Source organism: Coregonus clupeaformis, chromosome 16 (assembly GCF_020615455.1).
Source record: "Coregonus clupeaformis isolate EN_2021a chromosome 16, ASM2061545v1, whole genome shotgun sequence".
NCBI classification, from domain to species: Eukaryota; Metazoa; Chordata; class Actinopteri; order Salmoniformes; family Salmonidae; genus Coregonus; species Coregonus clupeaformis.
In genome coordinates, this window is record NC_059207.1 from 24923619 (window position 1) to 24946900 (window position 23282).

Below are 23282 nucleotides of genomic sequence, written 5' to 3' on the forward strand. Positions count from 1 at the left end.
ATCATTCAGATGTTCATTGGCAAACTTCAGACGGGCCTGTATATGTGCTTTCTTGAGCAGGGGGACCTTGCGGGTGCTGCATGATTTCAGTCCTTCACGGCGTAGTGTGTTACCAATTGTTTTCTTGGTGACTATGGTCCCAGCTGCCTTGAGATCATTGACAAGATCCTCCCGTGTAGTTCTGGGCTGATTCCTCACCGTTCTCATGATCATTGCAACTCCACGAGGTGAGATCTTGCATGGAGCCCCAGGCCGAGGGAGATTAACAGTTTTTTGTGTTTCTTGCATTTGCGAATAATCACACCAACTGTTGTCACCTTCTCACCAAGCTGCTTGGCGATGGTCTTGTAGCCCATTCCAGCCTTGTGTAGGTCTACAATCATGTCCCTGACATCCTTGGAGAGCTCTTTGGTCTTGGCCATGGTGGTGAGTTTGGAATCTGATTGATTGATTGCTTCTGTGGACAGGTGTCTTTTATACAGGTAACAAACTGAGATTAGGTGCTCCTAATCTCAGCTCGTTACCTGTATAAAAGACAACTGGGAGCCAGAAATCTTTCTGATTGAGAGGGGGTCAAATACTTATTTCCCTCATTATAATGCAAATCAATTTATAACATTTTTGACATGCGTTTTTCTGGATTTTGTTGTTGTTATTCTGTCTCTCACTGTTCATTAAAACAGACCATTAAAATCATAGACTGATCATTTCTTTGTCAGTGGGCAAACATACAAAATCTATTTGAGCCAGTAAAGGGGGCTTTACTATTCTTAGATAGTGGAATGACTTTTGCTTCCCTCCAAGCCTGGGGGCACACTCCTGAACAGCTAATCATGGCTACCCGGACTATTTGCACTGCCCCCCCACCCCATCCTTTTTACGCTGCTGCTACTCTGTTAATTATTTATGCATAGTCACTTTAACTCTACCCACATGTACATATTACCTCAACTAGCCGGTGCCCCCGCACATTGACTCTGCAACGGTACCCCCCTGTATATATAGCCTCCCTACTGTTATTTTATTTTACTTCTGCTCTTTTTTTTCTCAACACTTTTTTTGTTGTTGTTTTATTTTTACTTTTTTGTTAAAAATAAATGCACTGTTGGTTAAGGGCTGTAAGTAAGCATTTCACTGTGATGTCTGCACCTGTTGTATTCGGCGCATGTGACCAATAAAATTTGATTTGATTTAAATTGAAAATATGGAAAATAGGAGTGGCAATATCGTCTGATATTATCCTCAGTAATTGTCCATCCAAGTTGTCAGACCCAGGTGGCTTGTCATTGTTAATAGACAACAATAATTGTTTCACCTCTTCCACACTCACTTTACAGAATTCAAAATTACAATGCTTGTCTTTCTTAATTTGGTCAGATATACTTGGATGTGTAGTGTCAGCATTTGTTGCTGGTATGTCATGCCTAAATTTGCTAATCTTGCCAATGAAAAAATAATTAAAGTAGTTGGCAATATCTGTTGGTTTTGTGATGAATGACCGTTTCATTTAAGGTGCTCCAAAGTTTTTTACTATCATTCTTTATGTAATTTATCTTTGTTTCATAATGCAGTTCCTTCTTCTTTTTATTCAGTTTAGTCACATGATTTCTCAATTTGCAGTATGTTTGCCAATCGGTTATACAGCCAGACCTATTTGCCATCTCTTTTGCCTCATCCTTCTCAACCATACAATTGTTCAATTCCTCATCAATCCACAGGGATTTAACCATTTTTACAGTCATTTTCTTAATGGGTGCATGCTTATCAGTAACTGGGATAAGCAATATCATAAATGTGTCAAGTGCAGCATCTGGTTGCTCATCATTACATACCACAGACCAACAAATATTCTTCACATCAACAACATAGGAATCACTACAGAACTTCTTGTACGACCTCTTATACACCTTTGGGACTTTGGTTTTCCTAGATATGGCTACTATATTGTGATCACTACATCCGATGGATCTGGATACTGCTTTCAAGCAAATTTCTGCAGCATTAGTAAAGATGTGATCAATACATGTTGATGATTTCATTCCAATGCTGTTTGTAACTACCCTGGTAGGTTGACTGATAACCTGTGTGCAATCTAAGTGTCACATGATATATATACACTCAGTATATATACACCTGTTCTGAAAGGCCCCAGAGTCTGCAACACATTTACATTTTAGTCATTTAGCAGACGCTCTTATCCAGAGCAACTTACAGTTAGTGAATGCATACATGTCTTTTTATTTTTTCATACTGGCCCCCCGTGGGAAACGAACCCACATCCCTGCCGGCCAAACCCTCCCCTACCTTGGACGACGCTGCACCAATTGTGCGCCGCCCATGGGTCTCCCGGTCGCGGCCGGCTGCGACAGAGCCTGGACTCGAACCAGGATCTCTAGTGGCACAGATAGCACTGCGATGCAGTGCCTTAGACCACTAAGCAAGGGGCACCACCAAGCAAGCGGCACCATGAAGACCAAGGAGCTCTCCAAACAGGTCAGGGACAAAGTTGTGGAGAAGTACAGATCAGGGTTGGGTTATAAAAAAAAATATCCGAAAATTTGAACATCCCACGGAGAACCATTAAATCCATTATTAAAACATGGAAAGAATATGGCACCACAACAAACCTGCCAAGAGAGGGCCGCCCACCAAAACTCACGGACCAGGCAAGGAGGGCATTAATCAGAGATGCAACAAAGAGACCAAAGATAACCTGAAGGAGCTGCAAAGCTCCACAGCGGAGATTGGAGTATCTGTCCATAGGACCACTTTAAGCCATACACTCCACAGAGCTCGGCTTTACGGAAGAGTGGCCAGAAAAAAAGCCAATGCTTAAAAAAAAAATAAGCAAACAAGTTTGGTGTTCGCCAAAAGGCATGTGGGAGACTCCCCAAACATATGGAAGAAGGTACTCTGAGCTTTTTGGCCATCAAGGAAAACGCTATGTCTGGCGCAAACCCAACACCTCTCATCACCCAGAGAACACCATCCCCACAGTGAAGCATGGTGGTGGCAGCATCATGCTGTGGGGATGTTTTTCATTGGCAAGGACTGAGAAATTGGTCAGAATAGAAGGAATGATGGATGGTGCTAAATACAGGGAAATTCTTGAGGGAAACCTGTTTCAGTCTTCCAGAGATTTGAGACTGGGACGGAGGTTCACCTTCCAGCAGGACAATGACCCTAAGCATACTGCTAAAGCAACACTTGAGTGGTTTAAGGGGAAACATTTAAATGTATTGGAATGGCCTAGTCAAAGCCCAGACCTCAATCCAATTGAGAATCTGTGGTATGACTTAAAGATTGCTGTACACCAGCGGAACCCATCCAACTTGAAGGAGCTGGAGCAGATTTGCCAAGAGACTTGCAGCTGTAATTGCTGCAAAAGGTGGCTCTCAAAGTATTGACTTTGAGGGGGTGAGTAGTTATGCACGCTCAAGTTTTCCGTTTTTTGTCTTATTTCTTGTTTGTTTCACAATAAAAATTATTTTGCATCTTCAAAGTGGTAGGCATGTTGTGTAAATCAAATGATACAACCCCCCCAAAATCCATTTTAATTCTAGGTTGTAAGGCAACAAAATAGGTGAATACTTTCATAAGCCACTGTACGTTAACGTTGGCTATTTTGAGCACTTTTCTTCTGGAATGATTACTTGTTTATATTGCTTTACTGGGAAGCTTGTGTGCTCATGTAATTTATGTTAGTGCAGGGTGAGCTGCACACAGTGGACTTCCTCCTAGGGCACACCGGCTCAGTGCTAACAGTGTAAATCTGGTTCATAGGCACATGATTACGGCATACAATAGCTGTAGGATCAGCAGAGGCATTCAGGGCATTTAGAGGGACATAAATTAGGAGCAATAGGATACTGTGTTCAATGACGTTAATCATTGAATGTTAGCCATAGACAGTGTTATCATATAAGAGCTGTATGACATTTCTCTCAGTATTTCCTGTCCTCACCTCTGTCAGTGATGTTGAAGCTGTAGCTTTGTGTCTCCTCTCCTAGCTGGTTTCTGACAACCACTGAGACATCGTACTGCTCTAAGCCTGGGACAGCCTGGAACCTGCAGGACCACTCACCACACTTGATAGGATCCTCACCAGAATTCCTGTACAAACACAGTGGAGGGATAGGTAAGAGATGTGTCTGACACAGTTTGATCATTATGCCTCAACGTGCTAATAATCCGTTGAGAGAAAGAACACCAGAAGAGGCTGGTGGGAGGAGCTATACGAGTTTGTGTGTGTGTGTGTGTGTGTGTGTGTGTGTGTGTGTGTGTGTGCGCGCATGCGTGCACGTGCATGTGCATGTGTGTGTGTGTGGACTCACTTGATGTGAAGGGTATGTGTGCGTCTGTAGGGTTCATACAGGTTAGCAGGTCTACCAGGGTTCCAGGTGCAGGTAACAGTCCTCAGGTCCTCAGTCCCGCAGCTCAGGTTCGCCAGCCTCTGGGGAGAAACTGGATCACAAACATAAAGTAATGGTGAGGTGAACTAGAAAAGGTACATTTTCTTCAAAAAATGTATGTTCTTGCTTCAATTGTCTTAAAGGCCCAGTGCAGTCAAAACAGTGATTTTCCTATGTTTTATATTTTTCCAAACTATGAAGTTAGTATAATACTGTGAAATTGTGCAAATTATAATAATGTCATTTTAGTGTAAGAGCTGTTTGAAAAGACCGCCTGCATTGGACCTTTAATGACGTATGTGGAATTTCAGTGGAGCAACTGAATTAACACAGTCATGAAACGTATTTAGTTGGCTAGGTCATTCCTACAATGCAGTGCCTTTTCTGTCCCCAGGAAATATCACCTCTTATTTAGTGTAAAATGTGGATTCCAAAGGGCTTTAAATATAAAGTTAGGTGACCTTTAGCATAAAAACACAAAGTTATGGATCTCAAAGAGAAGTTTATGCATTTTATGCATTTTGTTTTTAGTGGATGTTGGTGTTTTTGCCACATCCCGAGTGCTATTCATCCATTTCTATGAGAAATATAAGCCATTAAACAATACAATATTCCAAATCTGTCTTTGTTGTTTTATAATCCTACTTAAAATCTCTCTCACAAAAAACTTTTTTTTCATGATTATTATATTTATTATTGTATTTAAGATTTTCTGATTTCACTTTCCACCCTGTTAGTTTGTAGTAATTCCCCTTTAAAAAAACAGCCCCTTCCAACAATGACATCACATTCAGGAAGTGTCATAATTTTTTGGTACGAAAACAATGTGCAAAGCTAAATAAATGTGACCGACCGCATCAATTTGGTCTTATGTAGCAAAATTTGAAATTGTGTTTTTTACATTTGATAAAAAAGACACAGAGAGTTACAAAATGGTATTGTAGATCATACACTCCAGCTGAGGAACAATGGGAAAGTAATTCTGCTTTGAAAGTTGATCAACCTAACACTTTTTAGAAAATGGCCCTTGAATGTTTTGGTACACCCACTGGAAAGCTCTTCTTTGTTTACACCTATTCAGCATCGTTCACACCCTCTTAAGACTTAGCCCCACCCATCTCTTTAAGGATTCACGTGAGGCCATGTGCTAAACAGAGTGACTAAGGTAGTGTAGTAAACAACCAAAGCTTTCAAGACTAAAAGTGCTTTAAGTACTAGCCTACAATAAGGAAAAACTCCAGGTAAAAATAGACTTTATCTAGTCCTTGGCCCATATCCTAATCTGACTTTGAAAGTGTCCAGATAAAAACATTATACATATATATATATATATATATATATATATATATATATATATATATATATATATATATATATATATATATATATATATTTTATAATTATTAGATTATGCTAACCCAGACACTCTAAATTGATGGGTCATGTGAAATAAATGCTATAACCACCCCCCAGCCACAGTTTTAAGTTTTAGCTAGCTAGCTAACATTAGGCTATAACTAGCAATGCACATTTCTGAGAAACACATAATATTACTACACAGACCATTCATGTAACATTAGCTAGCGAACCAGCAAGCTAAAGTTCACTAGCTAGCTAACAGTATGCTTTGTATTTGTATTTGTATTTATTTTGGATCCCACATTAGCTGCTGCCAAGGCAGGAGCTGCTCTTCCTGGGGTCCAGCAAAATTAAGGCAGTTCATACAATTTAAAAAAACAGTACAATACATTCACAACAGATTTCACAACACATGAAGTTTCTGCCCTCAGGTCCCTACTCTACTACCACATATCTACAACACTAAATCCATGTGTCCGTGTGTGTATAGTGCGTGTGTTATTGTGTGTTTGTATGCATCTGCCTGTGCCTATGTTTGTGTTGCTTCACAGTCCCCTCTATTCCATAAGGCAAATTTTTATCTGTTTTTTAAATCTAATTTTACTGCTTGCATCAGTTACTTGATGTGGAATAGAGTTCCATGTAGTCATGACTCAATGTAGTACTGTGAGCCTCCCATAGTCTGTTCTGGACTTGGGGACTGTGAAGAGACCTCTGGTGGCATGTATTGTGGGGTATGCATGGGTGTCTGAGCTGTGTGCCAGTAGTTCAAACAGACAGCTCGTGCATTCAACATGTCAATACCTCTCACAAATACAAGTAGTGATGAAGTCAATCTCTCCTCCATTTTGAGCCAGGAGAGATTGACATGCATATTATTAATGTTAGATATCTGTGTAAATCAAAGGGCCAGCCGTGCTACCCTGTTCTGAGCCAATTGCAAATTTCCTAAATCCCTCTTTCAGTTGTGTGGTCAGGTACCACAAGACTAGGGCTTGTAGGACCTGCCTTGTTGATAGTGCTGTTTAGAAGGCATAGTAGCGCTTTATTATGGACAGCCTTCTCACCATCTTAGCTACTGTTGTATCAAAATGTTTTGAACATGACAGTTTACAATCCAGGGTTACTCCAAGCAGTTTAGTCACCTTACCTTGCTCAATTTCCACATTATTCATTACAAAATTTAGATGAGGTTTAGGGTTTAGTGAATGTTTTGTCGCAAATACAATGCTTTTAGTTTTTGAAATATTTTGGACTAACTTAATTCTTGCCACCCATTCTGAAACTAACTGCAGATCTTTGTTAAGTGTTGCAGTCATTTCAGTCGCTGTAGTAGATGACGTCTATAGTGTTGAGTCATCCGCATACATAGACACACTGGCTTTACTCAAAGTGAATGGCATGTCGTTAGTAAAGATTGAAAAAAGTAAGGGGCCTTGACAGCTGCCCTGGGGAATTCCTGATTCTACCTGGATCATGTTGGATAGGCTTCCATTAAAGAACACCCTCTGTGTTCTGTTAGACAGGTGACTCTTTATCCACAATATAGCAGGGGATGTAAACACATAACACATACACTACCAGTCAAACGTTTGGACACACCTACTCATATCTTTATTTTTTACTATTTTCTACATTGTAGAATAATAGTGAAGACATCAAAACTATGAAATAACACATGTGGAATCATGTAGTAACCAAAAAAGTGATAAACAATTCAAAACATTTTCAAATAGTCACCCATTGCTTTGATGACAGCTTTGCACACTCTTGGCATTCTCTCAACCAGCTTCACCCAGAATGCTTTTCCAACAGTCTTGAAGGAGTTCCCACATATGCTGAGCACTTCTTGGCTGCTTTTCCTTCACTCTGCGGTCCGACGCATCCCTAACCATCTCAATTGGGTTGAGTTCAGGGGATTGTGTTGGCACGGTCATCTGATGCAGCACTCCATCACTCCCCTTCCTGGTAAAATAGCCCTTAACAGCCTGGAGGTGTGTTGGGTCATTGTCTTGTTGAAAATTAAATGATAGTCCCACTAAGCCCAAACCGGATGGGATGGCGTATCGCTGCAGAATGCTTCGGTAGCTATGCTGGTTAAGGGTGCGTTGAATTCTATATAAATCACAGACAGTGTCACCAGCAAAGCACCCCCACACCATAACACCTCCTCCTCTATGCTTTAAGGTGGGAACAACAAATGCGGAGATCATCTGTTCACCCACACAGCATCTCACAAAGCCACAGCAGTTGGAACCAAAAATCGCCAATTAGGACTCCAGACCAAAGGACACATTTCCACCGGTCTAATGTCCATTGCTTGTGATTCCGGGCCCAAGCAAGTCTCTTCTTCTTATTGGTGTCCTATGGTAGTGCTTTCTATGCAGCAATTCGACCATGAAGGCCTGATTCACACAGTCTCCTCTGAACAGTTGATGTTGAGATGTGTCTGTTACTTGAACTCTGTGAAGCATCTTTTTGGGGTGCAATTTCTGAGGCTGGTAACTCTAATGAACTTATCCTCTGCAGCAGAGGTAACTCTGGGTCTTCCATTCCTGTGGCGGTCCTCATGAGAGCCAGTTTCATGATAGCGCTTGATGGTTTTTGCAACTGCACTTGAAGAAACGTTCAAAGTCCTTTACATTTTCCGTATTGACTGACCTTCACGTCTTAAAGTAATGATGGTTTGTTGTTTCGCTTTGCTTATTTGAGCTGTTCTTGCCATAATATGGATTATGTGTACCCCTACCTAGTCACAACACAACTGATTGGCTCAAACACATTAAGAAGGAAAGAAATTCCACAAATGAACTTTTAAGAAGGCACACCTGTTAATTGAAATGCATTACAGGTGACTATCTCATGAAGCTGGTTGAGAGAATGCCAAGAGTGTGCAAAGCTGTCATCAAGGCAAAGGGTGGCTATTTGAAGAATCTCAAATCTCAACTATATTTTGATTTGTTTAACACTTTTTTGGTTACTACATGATTCCATATGTGGTATTACATATTTTTGATGTCTTCACTATTATTCTACAATGTAGAATAAAACCTTGAATGAGTAGGTGCTCTAAAACATTTGACCGGTAGTGTACATTATCAAGCATTTCACACGTTATCCAGATTCCTACTGTTAGCACTTAGTGGTCTATAGCATCTTCACACCAGAATAGGTGTGAAGCAGATGAACCTTTAGTCATTTCACAAGCTATCCAGATACTGACTGTTAGCACTTGGTAGTCTATAGCAGGTTCCTTCCAAAATGGGCTTTAGTTGAGGCAGATTAACCTGTAGCCATATTATTTCAACAGTATTTAACATGAGATAGTCTCTAAGCTTTACAGGAATGTGGTTCTGAATATAAACAGCCACACCACCATTGGCATTTCTAACTTTTCTTTAGATCTTATAACCATGTATTGCTACCACTGTATCATCAAAGGTATTATCTAAGTGAGTTTCAGAGATTGACAGATTATGAATGTCATCTGTTACTAGCAAATTATTGATTTCATGAACCTTGTTTCGTAAGCTACATATGTTAACGTGGGCTATTTGTTAGCACTTTTCTGGAATGCTTGATTGGTTATATTGCTTTACTTGGAAGCTTAGCAGAGGTAGACATGCTCAGATTATTTTTGTTAGTCCTGGGTGAGCTGCACACAGTGGACTTCCTGCTAGGGCACACCGCCTCAGTGCTAACAGTATAACTCTGGTTCATAGGCACATGATTACTGCATACAATAGCTGTAGGATCAGCAGAGGTAATCAGGGAAGTAAGAGGAACATAAATGAGGTTACTTACATTGTGTCTTCCCTGGGATAATGTACATTTACTGAAGCATTATGAAAATTTAGCGACACAATGGTAGGGATTAAATGAGCTGGGTTTGGGTCATTGATAAGTCTTTGCTTTAATTTGCAATGAAAACAACTTTCGGACAAAATTATAAACATATAATATCTGAAAATGTAGCTAGACTCTTAACCGTATACACGTTTTTTCCCGTTTGGTTTGTAGCTAGCTACAGCTTATTTGGCCCGTTGTTGTTCACACTGACCGTGTGCAGAAAGTAGTCAATCACAACTTTTCCCCACTGATCTTTGTCGATAGCGCCTGCTAAATTCTGGGCAGCAATGTTGTTGAGAGCAGTAGCAACACTTTTGCATTTCTCCATGGCTGAAGTTATATGTTTTTTTAAAGCCACGGTAGCAAGGATTATCTACACATACTGAGCAGCTCATGTTATAGACAGAAGCGTGCTACATGGCAGACCAATCTGAATCTATCTCTCGGCATGTCCAGCCCATCCATTATCTCTGCTAATCATGGGTAGCAGGAAGGTTCCTGTCTTTTTCCGTGACTAAACCAACTAGGGTCGTAATTTAACAATTGTATTTGTATTTACAGATGGCATACACGTTTGTTATTAAGGTACATGAAAGTTCACATGTTCCAAAAGGCATTTCTGCCAAAGAACGCATTTTGATACAAATAAAAATAAAAGTGACGTGCGACATACGCCTAGCTTCTTGAAACGGGTCACAAATATAAATACTCGGTTTTATCTATTTTTCCATGTTTTATGATGTTAATCTGTTTGTTTCACTCATACACCCTGTTAAGCTAAATTATAGAGAAAATGATTCAAATTTCAAAATGTTAAAGTACGTTTGATATAGAATTTAAAATCCTCTAAAAGTGTTTACCATTATGCTACTGTAGCTCAATCTTAATCACCCACAGAGCTATTTCAAATTTCCACCTTGTTAGGTTCCACTCTGTTAGGTTCCACCTGGAAAATGCACCTAACAGGGTGGAAATGTTGTTAGAAAATATAGTAAATAAATTACTAATGCAAATATATACTTGTATTTGCATAATATATTTATATCTTATGTATATTTAGATACAGATTTGTTGCTAATTTCATTACAATTACTAATTACAGTTACATACAGTGGGGAGAACAAGTATTTGATACACTGCCGATTTTGCAGGTTTTCCTACTTACAAAGCATGTAGAGGTCTGTAATTTTTATCATAGGTACACTTCAACTGTGAGAGACAGAATCTAAAACAAAAATCCAGAAAATCACATTGTATGATTTTTAAGTAATTAATTTGCATTTTATTGCATGACATAAGTATTTGATACATCAGAAAAGCATAACTTAATATTTGGTACAGAAACCTTTGTTTTCAATTACAGAGATCATACGTTTCCTGTAGGTCTTGACCAGGTTTGCACACACTGCAGCAGGGATTTTGGCCCACTCCTCCATACAGACCTTCTCCATATCCTTCAGGTTTCGGGGTTGTCCTCTGTAGCTCAGCTGGTAGAGCACGGCGCTTGTAACGCCAGGGTAGTGGGTTCGATCCCCGGGACCACCCATACACAAAAATGTATGCATGCATGACTGTAAGTCGCTTTGGATAAAAGCGTCTGCTAAATGGCATATTATTATTATTATTATTGTCGCTGGGCAATAGAGACTTTCAGTTCCCTCCAAAGATGTTCTATTGGGTTCAGGTCTGGGGACTGGCTAGGCCACTCCAGGACCTTGAGATGCTTCTTACGGAGCCACTCCTTAGTTGCCCTGGCTGTGTGTTTCGGGTCGTTGTCATGCTGGAAGACCCAGCTACGACCCATCTTCAATGCTCTTACTGAGGGAAGAAGGTTGTTGGCCAAGATCTCGCGATACATGGCCCCATCCATCCTCCCCTCAATACGGTGCAGTCATCCTGTCCCCTTTGCAGAAAAGCATCCCCAAAGAATGATGTTTCCACCTCCATGCTTCACGGTTGGGATGGTGTTCTTGAGGTTGTACTCATCCTTCTTCTTCCTCCAAACACAGCGAGTTGAGTTGATGCCAAAGAGCTCCATTTTGGTCTCATCTGACCACAACACTTTCACCCAGTTCTCCTCTGAATCATTCAGATGTTCATTGGCAAACTTCAGATGGCCCTGTATATGTACTTTCTTGAGCAGGGGGACCTTGCGGGCGCTGCAGGATTTCAGTCCTTCACGGCGTAGTGTGTTACCAATTGTTTTCTTGGTGACTATGGTCCCAGCTGCCTTGAGATCATTGACAAGATCCTCCCGTGTAGTACTGGGCTGATTCCTCACCGTTCTCATGATCATTGCAACTCCACGAGGTGAGTTCTTGCATGGAGCCCCAGGCCGAGGGAGATTGACAGTTATTTTGTGTTTCTTCCATTTGCGAATAATCGCACCAACTGTTGTCACCTTCTCACCAAGCTGCTCGGTGATGGTCTTGTAGCCCATTCCAGCCTTGTGTAGGTCTACAATCTTGTCCCTGACATCCTTGGAGAGGATGACATATTATTTATTATTATTATCCTTGGAGAGCTCTTTGGTCTTGGCCATGGTGGAGAGTTTGGAATCTGATTGATTGATTGCTTCTGTGGACAGGTTTCTTTTATACAGGTAACAAGCTGAGATTGGGAGCAAGTTAACAAACTGCTCCCTTTAAGGGTGTGCTCCTAATCTCAGCTCAATACCTGTATAAAAGACACCTGGGAGCCAGAAATCTTTCTGATTGAGAAGGGGTCAAATACTTATTTCCCTCATTAAAATGCAAATCAATTTATAACATTTTTGACATTCGTTTTTGTTGTTATTCTGTCTCTCACTGTTCAAATAAACCTACCTTTAAAATTATAGACTGATCATTTCTTTGTCAGTGGGCAAACGTACAAAATCAGCAGGGGATCAAATACTTTTTTCCCTCACTGTAGTTCCACCCTGTTATTGCTTTCCAGCATGTCATGCTTCATTCCACCCTGTTAGGTCAGTATTTTAAAATCATAATTTGACAATACCATCAAATGTTATTCATTTTCTGGCAACTTGTAGAGATAGAAGAGGCTGCAAATAAAGCGCTGTTTCTGATAATAGCATATGTTTCACTCAATAATCATTGTTTTATCATTATTTTAAGGGGGAAAATGAATGTGATAGGATAAGGGACATTTGATGTCTTAGAAAATCTAAATCTAGATATATGCAGTACATGTATTGTTAACACTTTCAGATAGTTAGTGTATGCCCCTAACAGGGTGGAAATATCTGATGGTCCATGTTTGAACAATCTGCCTATAATTATTAGGATGTATGTGCCTGAGTTTGACCAATATGTTTTTCTGAATTTCAAACGTCCTTTTTCTGACAGAATTATATATATATTTTAAATGTATACTTTTTCCCTAATAAGGTATGAGGTCCAAAAGGCACTGCATAGGAGGAATGACCAGGCTAACGTATGCCTAGGACAATGTAAATTGCTTTAACGTTTGTGAGATCTGCTATAACATTGTTATGACAGTTCTATGAAAGCCCTGTGATAGAGGTCAGATGGGCAAGAAAACTCTCCTCCATACTAACAGCTGATGAAGTTGGAGCAGTAGTTGTTCCTCTTCTCTGTTGTATCCTCACACCAGGAGTACACCCCGGAGCCAGACGCTTGTGTGATGTTTAGGTTGTGGACAGCGATGGCTGTGACTCGGTGAGTGATGTTGATCAGGGGGTAGCTGGTGGTGGAGTTGAAGGTCATATTGGTGATGTGGACGCCTCTAGGAGGGACACAGCAGAACAAGATAGTGGAGCCCTCCTTTAACACCTGCTGGTAGGGAAACATCTTGGTCTTTTTCCAAACTCTGTCCACTGTCTCTTGGGCTCCTGGATGGGGAATGAGGAGATATAGATTATTAGGGGTCCAAGCCCCTAAGGGGCTAAAACCAATTAAGGCTACTCCTCCTAAAATGTTTATTCAAATGTCACGAATATTGATAAGAATGATGTATGTACCCATGTGATTTTAAACATGACATAATCAAGTCTATATCTCATAACTCAAGGCCGCAGTGAGCAGGTCTGTGACCCTATCTAATGTATGGTACCTTGACCTGGGCCTATCATGTCTGTTGTTTCACAATCAACATAATTTATTTTTGAACTATTTCCAAGCATACCAGAAACAAGCATTTGAAGTTTCATAATGAAACTTCAGTCCAATGTGTTTGTGCAATAAGCCTGGGGATGAGGTTAACCTTTACTTGTTTAGCCTCTTTTACATAAATATCACAGAATTAAACAAGCAAAAATCCCCAGACTCTAGCAAGAGTCATGATTGCACAACTTTGATGAGATGATAGTTAAAAAGAGAAGAGGAAAAGGAAGAGGTCCACTTTCTTAAAAAGTGCCAAGGCACACAGATCTGATGACATGACAAGTGTTTTTATAAAAAAAAAAATGTATTATTATTTTTTATTTTTGTATTTATTTTTTCTGGGGGGGATGGATCAGCTTAATATTGCAGATAGATTGTATCTTCTATCAATGTAATTGTCTGCATCACTTCCAATCCCCCATGTTTTTTATATATACAGTGGCGAGAACAAGTATTTGATACACTGCCGATTTTGCAGGTTTTCCTACTTACAAAGCATTTAGAGGTCTGTAATCTTTATCATAGGTACACTTCAACTGTGAGAGACGGAATCTAAAACGTTTCCTGTAGGTCTTGACCAGGTTTGCACACACTGCAGCAGGGATTTTGGCCCACTCCTCCATACAGACCTTCTCCAGATCCTTCAGGTTTCGGGGCTGTCGCTGGGCAATACGGACTTTCAGCTCCCTCCAAAGATTTTCTATTGGGTTCAGGTCTGGAGACTGGCTAGGCCACTCCAGGACCTTGAGATGCTTCTTACGGAGCCACTCCTTAGTTGCCCTGGCTGTGTGTTTCGGTCGTTGTCATGCTGGAAGACCCAGCCACGACTCCATCTTCAATGCTCTTACTAAGGGAAGGAGGTTGTTGGCCAAGATCTCGCGATACATGGCCCCTTCCATCCTCCCTCAATACGGTGCAGTCGTCCTGTCCCCTTTGCAGAAAAGCATTCCCAAAGAATGATTTTTCCACCTCCATGCTTCACGGTTGGGATGGTGTTCTTGGGGTTGTACTCATCCTTCTTCTTCCTCCAAACACGGCGAGTGGAGTTTAGATCAAAAAGCTCTATTTTTGTCTCATCAGACCACATGACCTTCTCCCATTCCTCCTCTGGATCATCCAGATGGTCATTGGCAAACTTCAGACGGGCCTGGACATGTGCTGGCTTGAGCAGGGGGACCTTGCATGCACTGCAGGATTTTAATCCATGACGGCGTAGTGTGTTACTAATGGTTTTCTTTGAGACTGTGGTCCCAGCTCTCTTCAGGTCATTGACCAGGTCCTGCCGTGTAGTTCTGGGCTGATCCCTCAACTTCCTCATGATCATTGATGCCCCACGAGGTGAGATCTTGCATAGAGCCCCAGACCGAGGGTGATTGACCGTCATCTTGAACTTCTTCCATTTTCTAATAATTGCGCCAACAGTTGTTGCCTTCTCACCAAGCTGCTTGCCTATTGTCCTGTAGCCCATCCCAGCCTTGTGCAGGTCTACAATTTTAACCCTGATGTCCTTACACAGAGCTCTGGTCTTGGCCATTGTGGAGAGGTTGGAGTCTGTTTGATTGAGTGTGTGGACAGGTGTCTTTTATACAGGTAACGAGTTCAAACAGGTGCAGTTAATACAGGTAATGAGTGGAGAACAGGAGGGCTTCTTAAAGAAAAAACTAACAGGTCTGTGAGAGCCGGAATTCTTACTGGTTGGTAGGTGATCAAATACTTATGTCATGCAATAAAATGCAAATTAATTACTTAAAAATCATACAATGTGATTTTCTGGATTTTTGTTTTAGATTCCGTCTCTCACAGTTGAAGTGTACCTATGGTAAAAATTACAGACCTCTACATGCTTTGTAAGTAGGAAAACCTGCAAAATCAGCAGTGTATCAAATACTTGTTCTCCCCACTGTATACCCCCCTTTATTACTTTTCAACCCCGCCATCCTTTCCCTGCTTGGAGTAAATTAGTGAACAACAATGCCCAGGCCTCTACTTCCAGTCTATACTTACTATCTACACCTTATGGACACAGTTAATTTTACAATAATTATATATATATATATATACAGTGGGGGAAAAAAGTATTTAGTCAGCCACCAATTGTGCAAGTTCTCCCACTTAAAAAGATGAGAGAGGCCTGTAATTTTCATCATACACGTCAACTATGACAGACAAATTGAGAATTTTTTCCCCAGAAAATCATATTGTAGGATTTTTAATGAATTTATTTGAAATTATGGTGGAAAATAAATATTTGGTCACCTACAAACAAGCAAGATTTCTGGCTCTCACAGACCTGTAACTTCTTCTTTAAGAGGCTCCTCTGTCCTCCACTCGTTACCTGTATTAATGGCACCTGTTTGAACTTGTTATCAGTATAAAAGACACCTGTCCACAACCTCAAACAGTCACACTCCAAACTCCACTATGGCCAAGACCAAAGAGCTGTCAAAGGACACCAGAAACAAAATTGTAGACCTGCACCAGGCTGGGAAGACTGAATCTGCAATAGGTAAGCAGCTTGGTTTGAAGAAATCAACTGTGGGAGCAATTATTAGGACATGGAAGACATACAAGACCACTGATAATCTCCCTCGATCTGGGGCTCCACGCAAGATCTCACCCCGTGGGGTCAAAATTATCACAAGAACGGTGAGCAAAAATCCCAGAACCACACGGGGGGACCTAGTGAATGACCTGCAGAGAGCTGGGACCAAAGTAACAAAGCCTACCATCAGTAACACACTACGCCGCCAGGGACTCAAATCCTGCAGTGCGAGACGGGTCCCCCTGCTTAAGACAGTACATGTCCAGGCCCGTCTGAAGTTTGCTAGAGTGCATTTGGATGATCCAGAAGAGGATTGGGAGAATGTCATATGGTCAGATGAAACCAAAATAGAACTTTTTGGTAAAAACTCAACTCGTCGTGTTTGGAGGACAAAGAATGCTGAGTTGCATCCAAAGAACACCATACCTACTGTGAAGCATGGGGGTGGAAACATCATGCTTTGGGGCTGTTTTTCTGCAAAGGGACCAGGACGACTGATCCGTGTAAAGGAAAGAATGAATAGGGCCATGTATCGTGAGATTTTGAGTGAAAACCTCCTTCCATCAGCAAGGGCATTGAAGATGAAACGTGGCTGGGACTTTCAGCATGACAATGATCCCAAACACACCGCCCAGACAACGAAGGAGTGGCTTCGTAAGAAGCATTTCAAGGTCCAAGAGTGGCCTAGCTAGTCTCCAGATCTCAACCCCATAGAAAATCTTTGGAGGGAGTTGAAAGTCCGTGATGCCCATCGACAGCCCCAAAACATCACTGCTCTAGAGGAGATCTGTATGGAGGAATGGGCCAAAATACCAGCAACAGTGTGTGAAAACCTTGTGAAGACTTACAGAAAATGTTTGACCTGTGTCATTGCCAACAAAGGGTATATAATAGGGGTGTAACGATTCGTTTTAACAACGATTCGATTTGTATCACGATTCGTGGTTGTCGATACGATTCAAGGACGATATTGGTTCATTAGAACGATACGATCCGAAACGATTCAGTGACTTGAAATCGATTCAGTAACCTTTTAGCCAAAAATTCAACCAGTGTGACTGAAATAAATACCTGGATACTGGACAGTGCAGGTGAAGTTTCCTAGATTCCTGTTTCTTGTAAGGACCGCAATGGTGGCTTGATAATTTCTCGCTCGTCGGCTTCTCCTCTGTCGTCCGCCATGCTATGTTTTGTTGTCTTTGCGCCTTTGCGCTGCTGCTGGCGCGGGGCGATGACGTCACGGATAGGCAGACTGAATCGAGTAATGTTTAAAGCCTTTATCATTAAAAGTGCTAAGAAAAAACATCCATATAAAGTCTGACGTGCTTAAATCCAATGGGTTATTTCCTAGTATCGATACAATCGATTTATTACATTTTAAAACGATGTTAGATTGATATATGTTGTCCAAAAGGCCAACTCGCCGAGCACAGATCGATGTAGTTGGATCATAGGAATATAAATCGATACATCGATGTAGTAGATGGATCGTTACACCCCTAGTATATAACAAAGTATTGAGAAACGTTTGTTATTGACCAAATACTTATTTTCCACCATAATTTGCAAATAAATTCATAAAAAATCCTACAATGTGATTTTCTGGAAAAAAAATTCTCATTTTGTCTGTCATAGTTGACATGTACCTATGATGAAAATTACAGGCCTCTCTCATCTTTTTAAGTGGGAGAACTTGCACAATTGGTGGCTGACTAAATACTTTTTTCCCCACTGTATATATATATATATATATATATATATATATATATATACATATATATCTTTGTTATTATTTGTTGTTATTTGTTATTAGTCCCATCCTTCAACTCTATTCAATACCTCCCATCTATCTCTTAACACCATCAATATAGGATTTCTATTTGCCATATATATTTCAACCGTACTGTGATGTTTTACAAAAGTTCTGAACCTTTCTATTCTCATTGCTTCTACAGATTGTGAATTAAAAATAAACATTTTTGCTAAAAGTATTATTATATTATTGATCGATTGACTATGACTTTTCAGATCACCCAGTAATGCTATCTGCAAGGTTAGCTCCAGGTAAACATTGCAATTCTTTAGCCATTCCTCGACCTGTGTCCAAAAACAAGCTACAAATGGACAGAACCAAAACAAATGATCTAATGATTCTGTCTCTTCACAGCTAAATCTGCAGAGTTGGGAAGATTGTATCCCCCATATAAATAACATTCTATTGGTAGCAAGAATTTTATATAATAATTTAAATTGAAAGATTCTAATTTTTGAATCCGGTGTCGTTTTGCATGTCAGTTCATAAACACTATGCCATGGGATCGGTACGTCAAAGATCTCTTCCCAACTATTTTGCAATCTATATGGGATGGCTGTCAATCCTTTGGTCCTTAAGTGAAACTGATATACTTTTTTATTTATCACAGTTTTCCTTAACCAATTATGTTCTATAATGCAAGGCCGACAGACAAGTTCCTTACTTTCTCCCCCTTCCACTTTCCTCTTCCATTTTTGCGGTAAGGCTGCAATTATTTGGTTGTAAATTTGGGTAGACCAGACATTTCCACATGTTTTTGTTAGCTGCATGTGCGACATAACTCCACCAGTCCTACCGAATATATCATTTACAAAGATTATACCTTTTTTAAACATTTTGTCAAAAAATAAAAGGTTTTATGTCAATTAGTACATTTAACCACAATATTTGTTGCATTATTTGTTCTGTCGTTTCTGGAGGATTACATTGAAATTGCAACCAACTTTCTATGGCTTGTTTTAGAAATAGTGATATTTGGGAGATGATTTCCTTTTCAAATAACTGAAAATGAGTGGTTGTAATCTGAATAAAGGGAAAAAGGCCATTCTTGAACATTGGGTGAGACAATCTTACTAATTTGCTTGAGAACCAGTTCGGATTTAAGTATAACTTTTGTATGACTGAAGCTTTTAATGATAGGTCTAATGCTTTAATATTTAATAATTTCTGTCCTCCGAATTCATATTAATTATATAAATATGCCCTTTTAATTTTGTCTGGCTTGACGTTCCAAATAAAATTGAATATTTTTTCTCATATAATTCAAAAAACTGTTCGCTAGGAGTAGGCAAGACCATAAGCAAATAGGTAAACTGGGAAAATACTAAAGAGTTAATCAGGGTGATTTTTCCACAAACTGACAGGTATTTTCCTTTCCATGATAGTAAGATCTTATCTATTTTTGCTAACTTTCTATTAAAATGTATTGAAGTGAGATCATTTATTTCCTTTGGGATATGTATTCCGAGTATATCCACATCACCATCAGACCATTTTATTGGTAAACTACATGGTAATGTAAAAATTGTATTTTTTAGTGATCCAATACGTAATATAGTACATTTGTCATAATTTGGTTGTAATCCAGAGAGGTTAGAAAATGTATCTAGATCCTCTATGAGGCTGTGGAGGGATTCTAGTTGTGGATTTAAAAGAAAACATGAATCATCAGCGTACAATGACATAGCTACAATAATAGCTAACATCTCGATGGCCACAATAAATAGATATGCCGATAGTGGACAACCTTGTTTCACTCCTCTTGACAGTTTAAAACTTTCTGAGAAATAGCCATTATTTACTATTTTACACCTAGGGTTACTATACATGATTTTGACCCATTTTATAAGAGATTCTCCAAAATTGAAATGCTCCAGGCATTTATATATAAACCCCAGTCGAACTTTATCAAATGCCTTTTCGAAGTCTGCTATGAATAGCAGGCCTGGTTTCCCATATTTTCCATAGTGTTCTATTGTTTCCAATACTTGCCTTATATTATCTCCAATGTATCTTCCATGTAAAAAACCTGTCTGATTAGAATGAAAAATATCCGACAATACCTTTTTAATTCTATGCGCTATACATTTTGCATGGGTTTTTGCATCACAACTCTGAAGTGTAAGGGGATCTTTATATTTTCCACTTGTATCCTGTTTCAGTAATAATGAAATAAGACCTTCTTCTTGAGTGTCAGATAATCTACCATTTACATAGGAGTGGTTAAAACATGCTAATAACGGTCCTCTTAGTATATCAAAAAAGGTTTGGTATACCTCGACTGGTATGCCAACCAACCCTGGAGTTTTCCCAGACTTAAAGTCTTTAATTGCATCCAGAAGTTCCTCCTCTGTAATTTCACCTTCACAGGAGTCTTTCTGTGTGGCTGTTAATTTGACATTATCAATAGAAAAACAATCTCTACAATTAGCTTCAGTTAGAGGAGATGGAGGCGACTGAAAAGAAAACATATGCTAAGTACTTTGTTTCTTCCTTCAAAATATAATTTGGTGAATTATGGGTGACTCCGTCAATTGTAACCAGTTTCATTAAGTTATTTTTGGTAGCATTCCTATGTTGAAGATTAAAAAATAATTTTGTGCATTTTTCCCCATATTCCATCCAGTTTGCTTTATTTTTATAATATATTACACTTGATCTTTCTTGAATAAGTTTCTCCATTTCTTTTTGTTTTTCCTCTAATTTATTCTGAGCCTCTATGTTACAGTTTTTATTGCCATCTATCTGTTCTGTTAGACTTTCTATTTCCTTTCTTAGTATAAACTCTTTTGACCTAAATTGCTTTTGTTTTCGAGATGAGTACTGAATTGCATGGCCTCTAAAGGCACATTTAAAGGTGTCCCATACAATAAGGGGATTCGCTGTACCTATGTTATGTTGGAAAAAGTCAGTTATAAATTCCTTTGTTCTAATTATAAATAAATTATCATCCAATAGGCATTGATTCAATTTCTAATATCCTCGCCCACGTGGAAATTCAGTAAGTGTAATGTATATGCCTATTATATGATGGTCCGACCGCATTCTGTCCCCTATCAACACTTTTTTTTACTTTTGTTGCCAACGAGAATGAGATAAGAAAGAAGTCAAGACGACTAGCTTGATTCAGTCTCCGCCATGTATATCTCACTAGATCAGTATATTTAAGCCTCTATATATCTACTAATTCTAATGTATCCATGACATTCACAATTTCCTTGAGAGCATGTGGGTGATTGTTTGTGGTGTGATTTCCTTTACGGTCCATTGAGCTATTTAAAACAGTATTATAATCCCCCACCATAATAATATTGTCTTGAATTGCTTGCAGGGTTGATCATTTATTATATATATTGTCAAAGAATTGTGGATCATCATTATTTGGTCCGTAAAGGTTAATGAGCCATATCTGTTTATGGTCCAATAACATATTTAAAATAATCCATCTACCTTGCGTATCTATTTTGACAATTTGCACATTCGGATCAAAATTACTATTAATTAATATCATCACCCCTTTTGAAATTCTTTGCCCATGGGAGAAGTATATTTCTCCCCCCCCCCCCATTATTTTTTCCACGCTACTTCATCTCGAATTGTTGAATGAGTTTCCTGTATACAATAGATATTATATTCCTTCTCTTTGAGCCATGTAAATATTGTTCTTCTTTTGGTATTATCAGCTAAGCCATTACAATTATAACTGGCTATACTTATTTCACCATACACCATAATGAGATACAAGTTTCAAGTCTATTTATCATTATACATGTTTGTAAATTTACCAATAAAAAATACCGTAATGATTGAGTGTCCATATAGCTGTACCGTGATATTTCCATTGCTACGGAGTAACCCTTCAATTGTTCTCCACTAATTCCGCCGCTAAAGCCCCTCCCCATCCCAAATTGTGCCGTCATCCCAGTGATCAGCATCCCACCCACGTCCCTCCGGATCCCTAAGGCCCCGAGAGGCCAGGACCCATCCATCGAAAACAGCACACAGTGCCACCCACAAAACAGAAGCAGATTAACCGCCAAAAGCATTTCCAATGCTTTCACCTCTCTCTCTCTCTATATATATATATATATATATAACTATTAAAAAAAAATTATGCATATCCTATTTTCCATCATTATCAATTAATATGCGTAATAATGTCGGCAGTTCACGCGTAGGATTCTAACATATAACCCGGATTGCCATTGTATTAAATTTCATTCATTGACAAGCAATTATTATCCTAGCAAATAATTCCCGTGGTCCATCCCATACCCCCCCTCCCCCCCCCAACATCCCCACCACCCCACAACAGATGCCAGACAAGCACACACGCACACTCACATACTCCAACACACTCAACTCCCCTCCTCCACAATCCACCATAAAATCAGATACTCAACGGCTGTTGTATCCCAGAGCCCAACTCGAGAAATAACCTGATTTACGAGTGCACATACAGTTAAAGCTGATTGAGAAAGCATGCAGATTGAGCAGAAATTGAAAACAATGTGAGATTTGATTAATCTACTTAATCTATGTCAAGTCCTAGGTGATGGAGATCAGATCCACCCTCTTCACCTGAGACACAAACACTCTGATCCCCTGTTGTAACCATTTTCCCAAGCATCTCCGTGCGGTCAGACCTTTGATTATTTTGTGCCACCTGGGCCACAATGATAAACCCCCTCTCTGATTGTCCGAGTGTGACCCCCTCCCCATGGGTTACTGCAGCCAGTGTTGCCAGCAATGCCACTACCTGGGTGGGCGTACCCCACCGGAATCCCCACCGGCTAGGTAAAAGGTCGTCAAGGTTCTCATTAGCAGCTTTGAGAATTTCCTTGTATATTATGCTCTCTCATCAGGGGGCTCTGGCTTTGTAGGACCAACCCTGCCAGGCAGGCTCAGAATCTTGAGGGGGCGGTGCTGCTCAAGTAGGTCTCTGACCGCATTTATTTATCTGTTTAGGCTGCATACTCACAGCAGGTCCATAAAAGAGATGGGAACTTATCTTTGGTGTATGGGTCGCTCAGGTGGGTGTCCAGGTTATAGGGTTAGGGATCTTTCCATCATGATAGGACAATGAAAAATTAGATTAGATATATACTATATTTAAAAATGTATATCCCTCATCTACACAAAATTGAAAGCTCTCTCTCACTACCCCTGCTCATAGACCCCCG

At 39.8% G+C, this 23282-nt stretch overlaps 1 protein-coding gene across 1 annotated transcript in view; it reads right to left on the reverse strand.

The window, feature by feature from the left end:
• osmr (oncostatin M receptor) overlaps nucleotides 1-23282 on the reverse strand; it is a 42547-nt gene that overhangs the window by 11618 nt on the left and 7647 nt on the right. Inside the window, exons 4-6 of the mRNA XM_045225965.1 lie at nucleotides 13180-13473; nucleotides 4335-4464; nucleotides 3965-4113 (exon numbers count right to left, since the gene is read on the reverse strand). Coding sequence (XP_045081900.1) covers nucleotides 3965-4113; nucleotides 4335-4464; nucleotides 13180-13473 — 573 coding nt within the window. The remainder of the gene's footprint in view (nucleotides 1-3964; nucleotides 4114-4334; nucleotides 4465-13179; nucleotides 13474-23282) is intronic.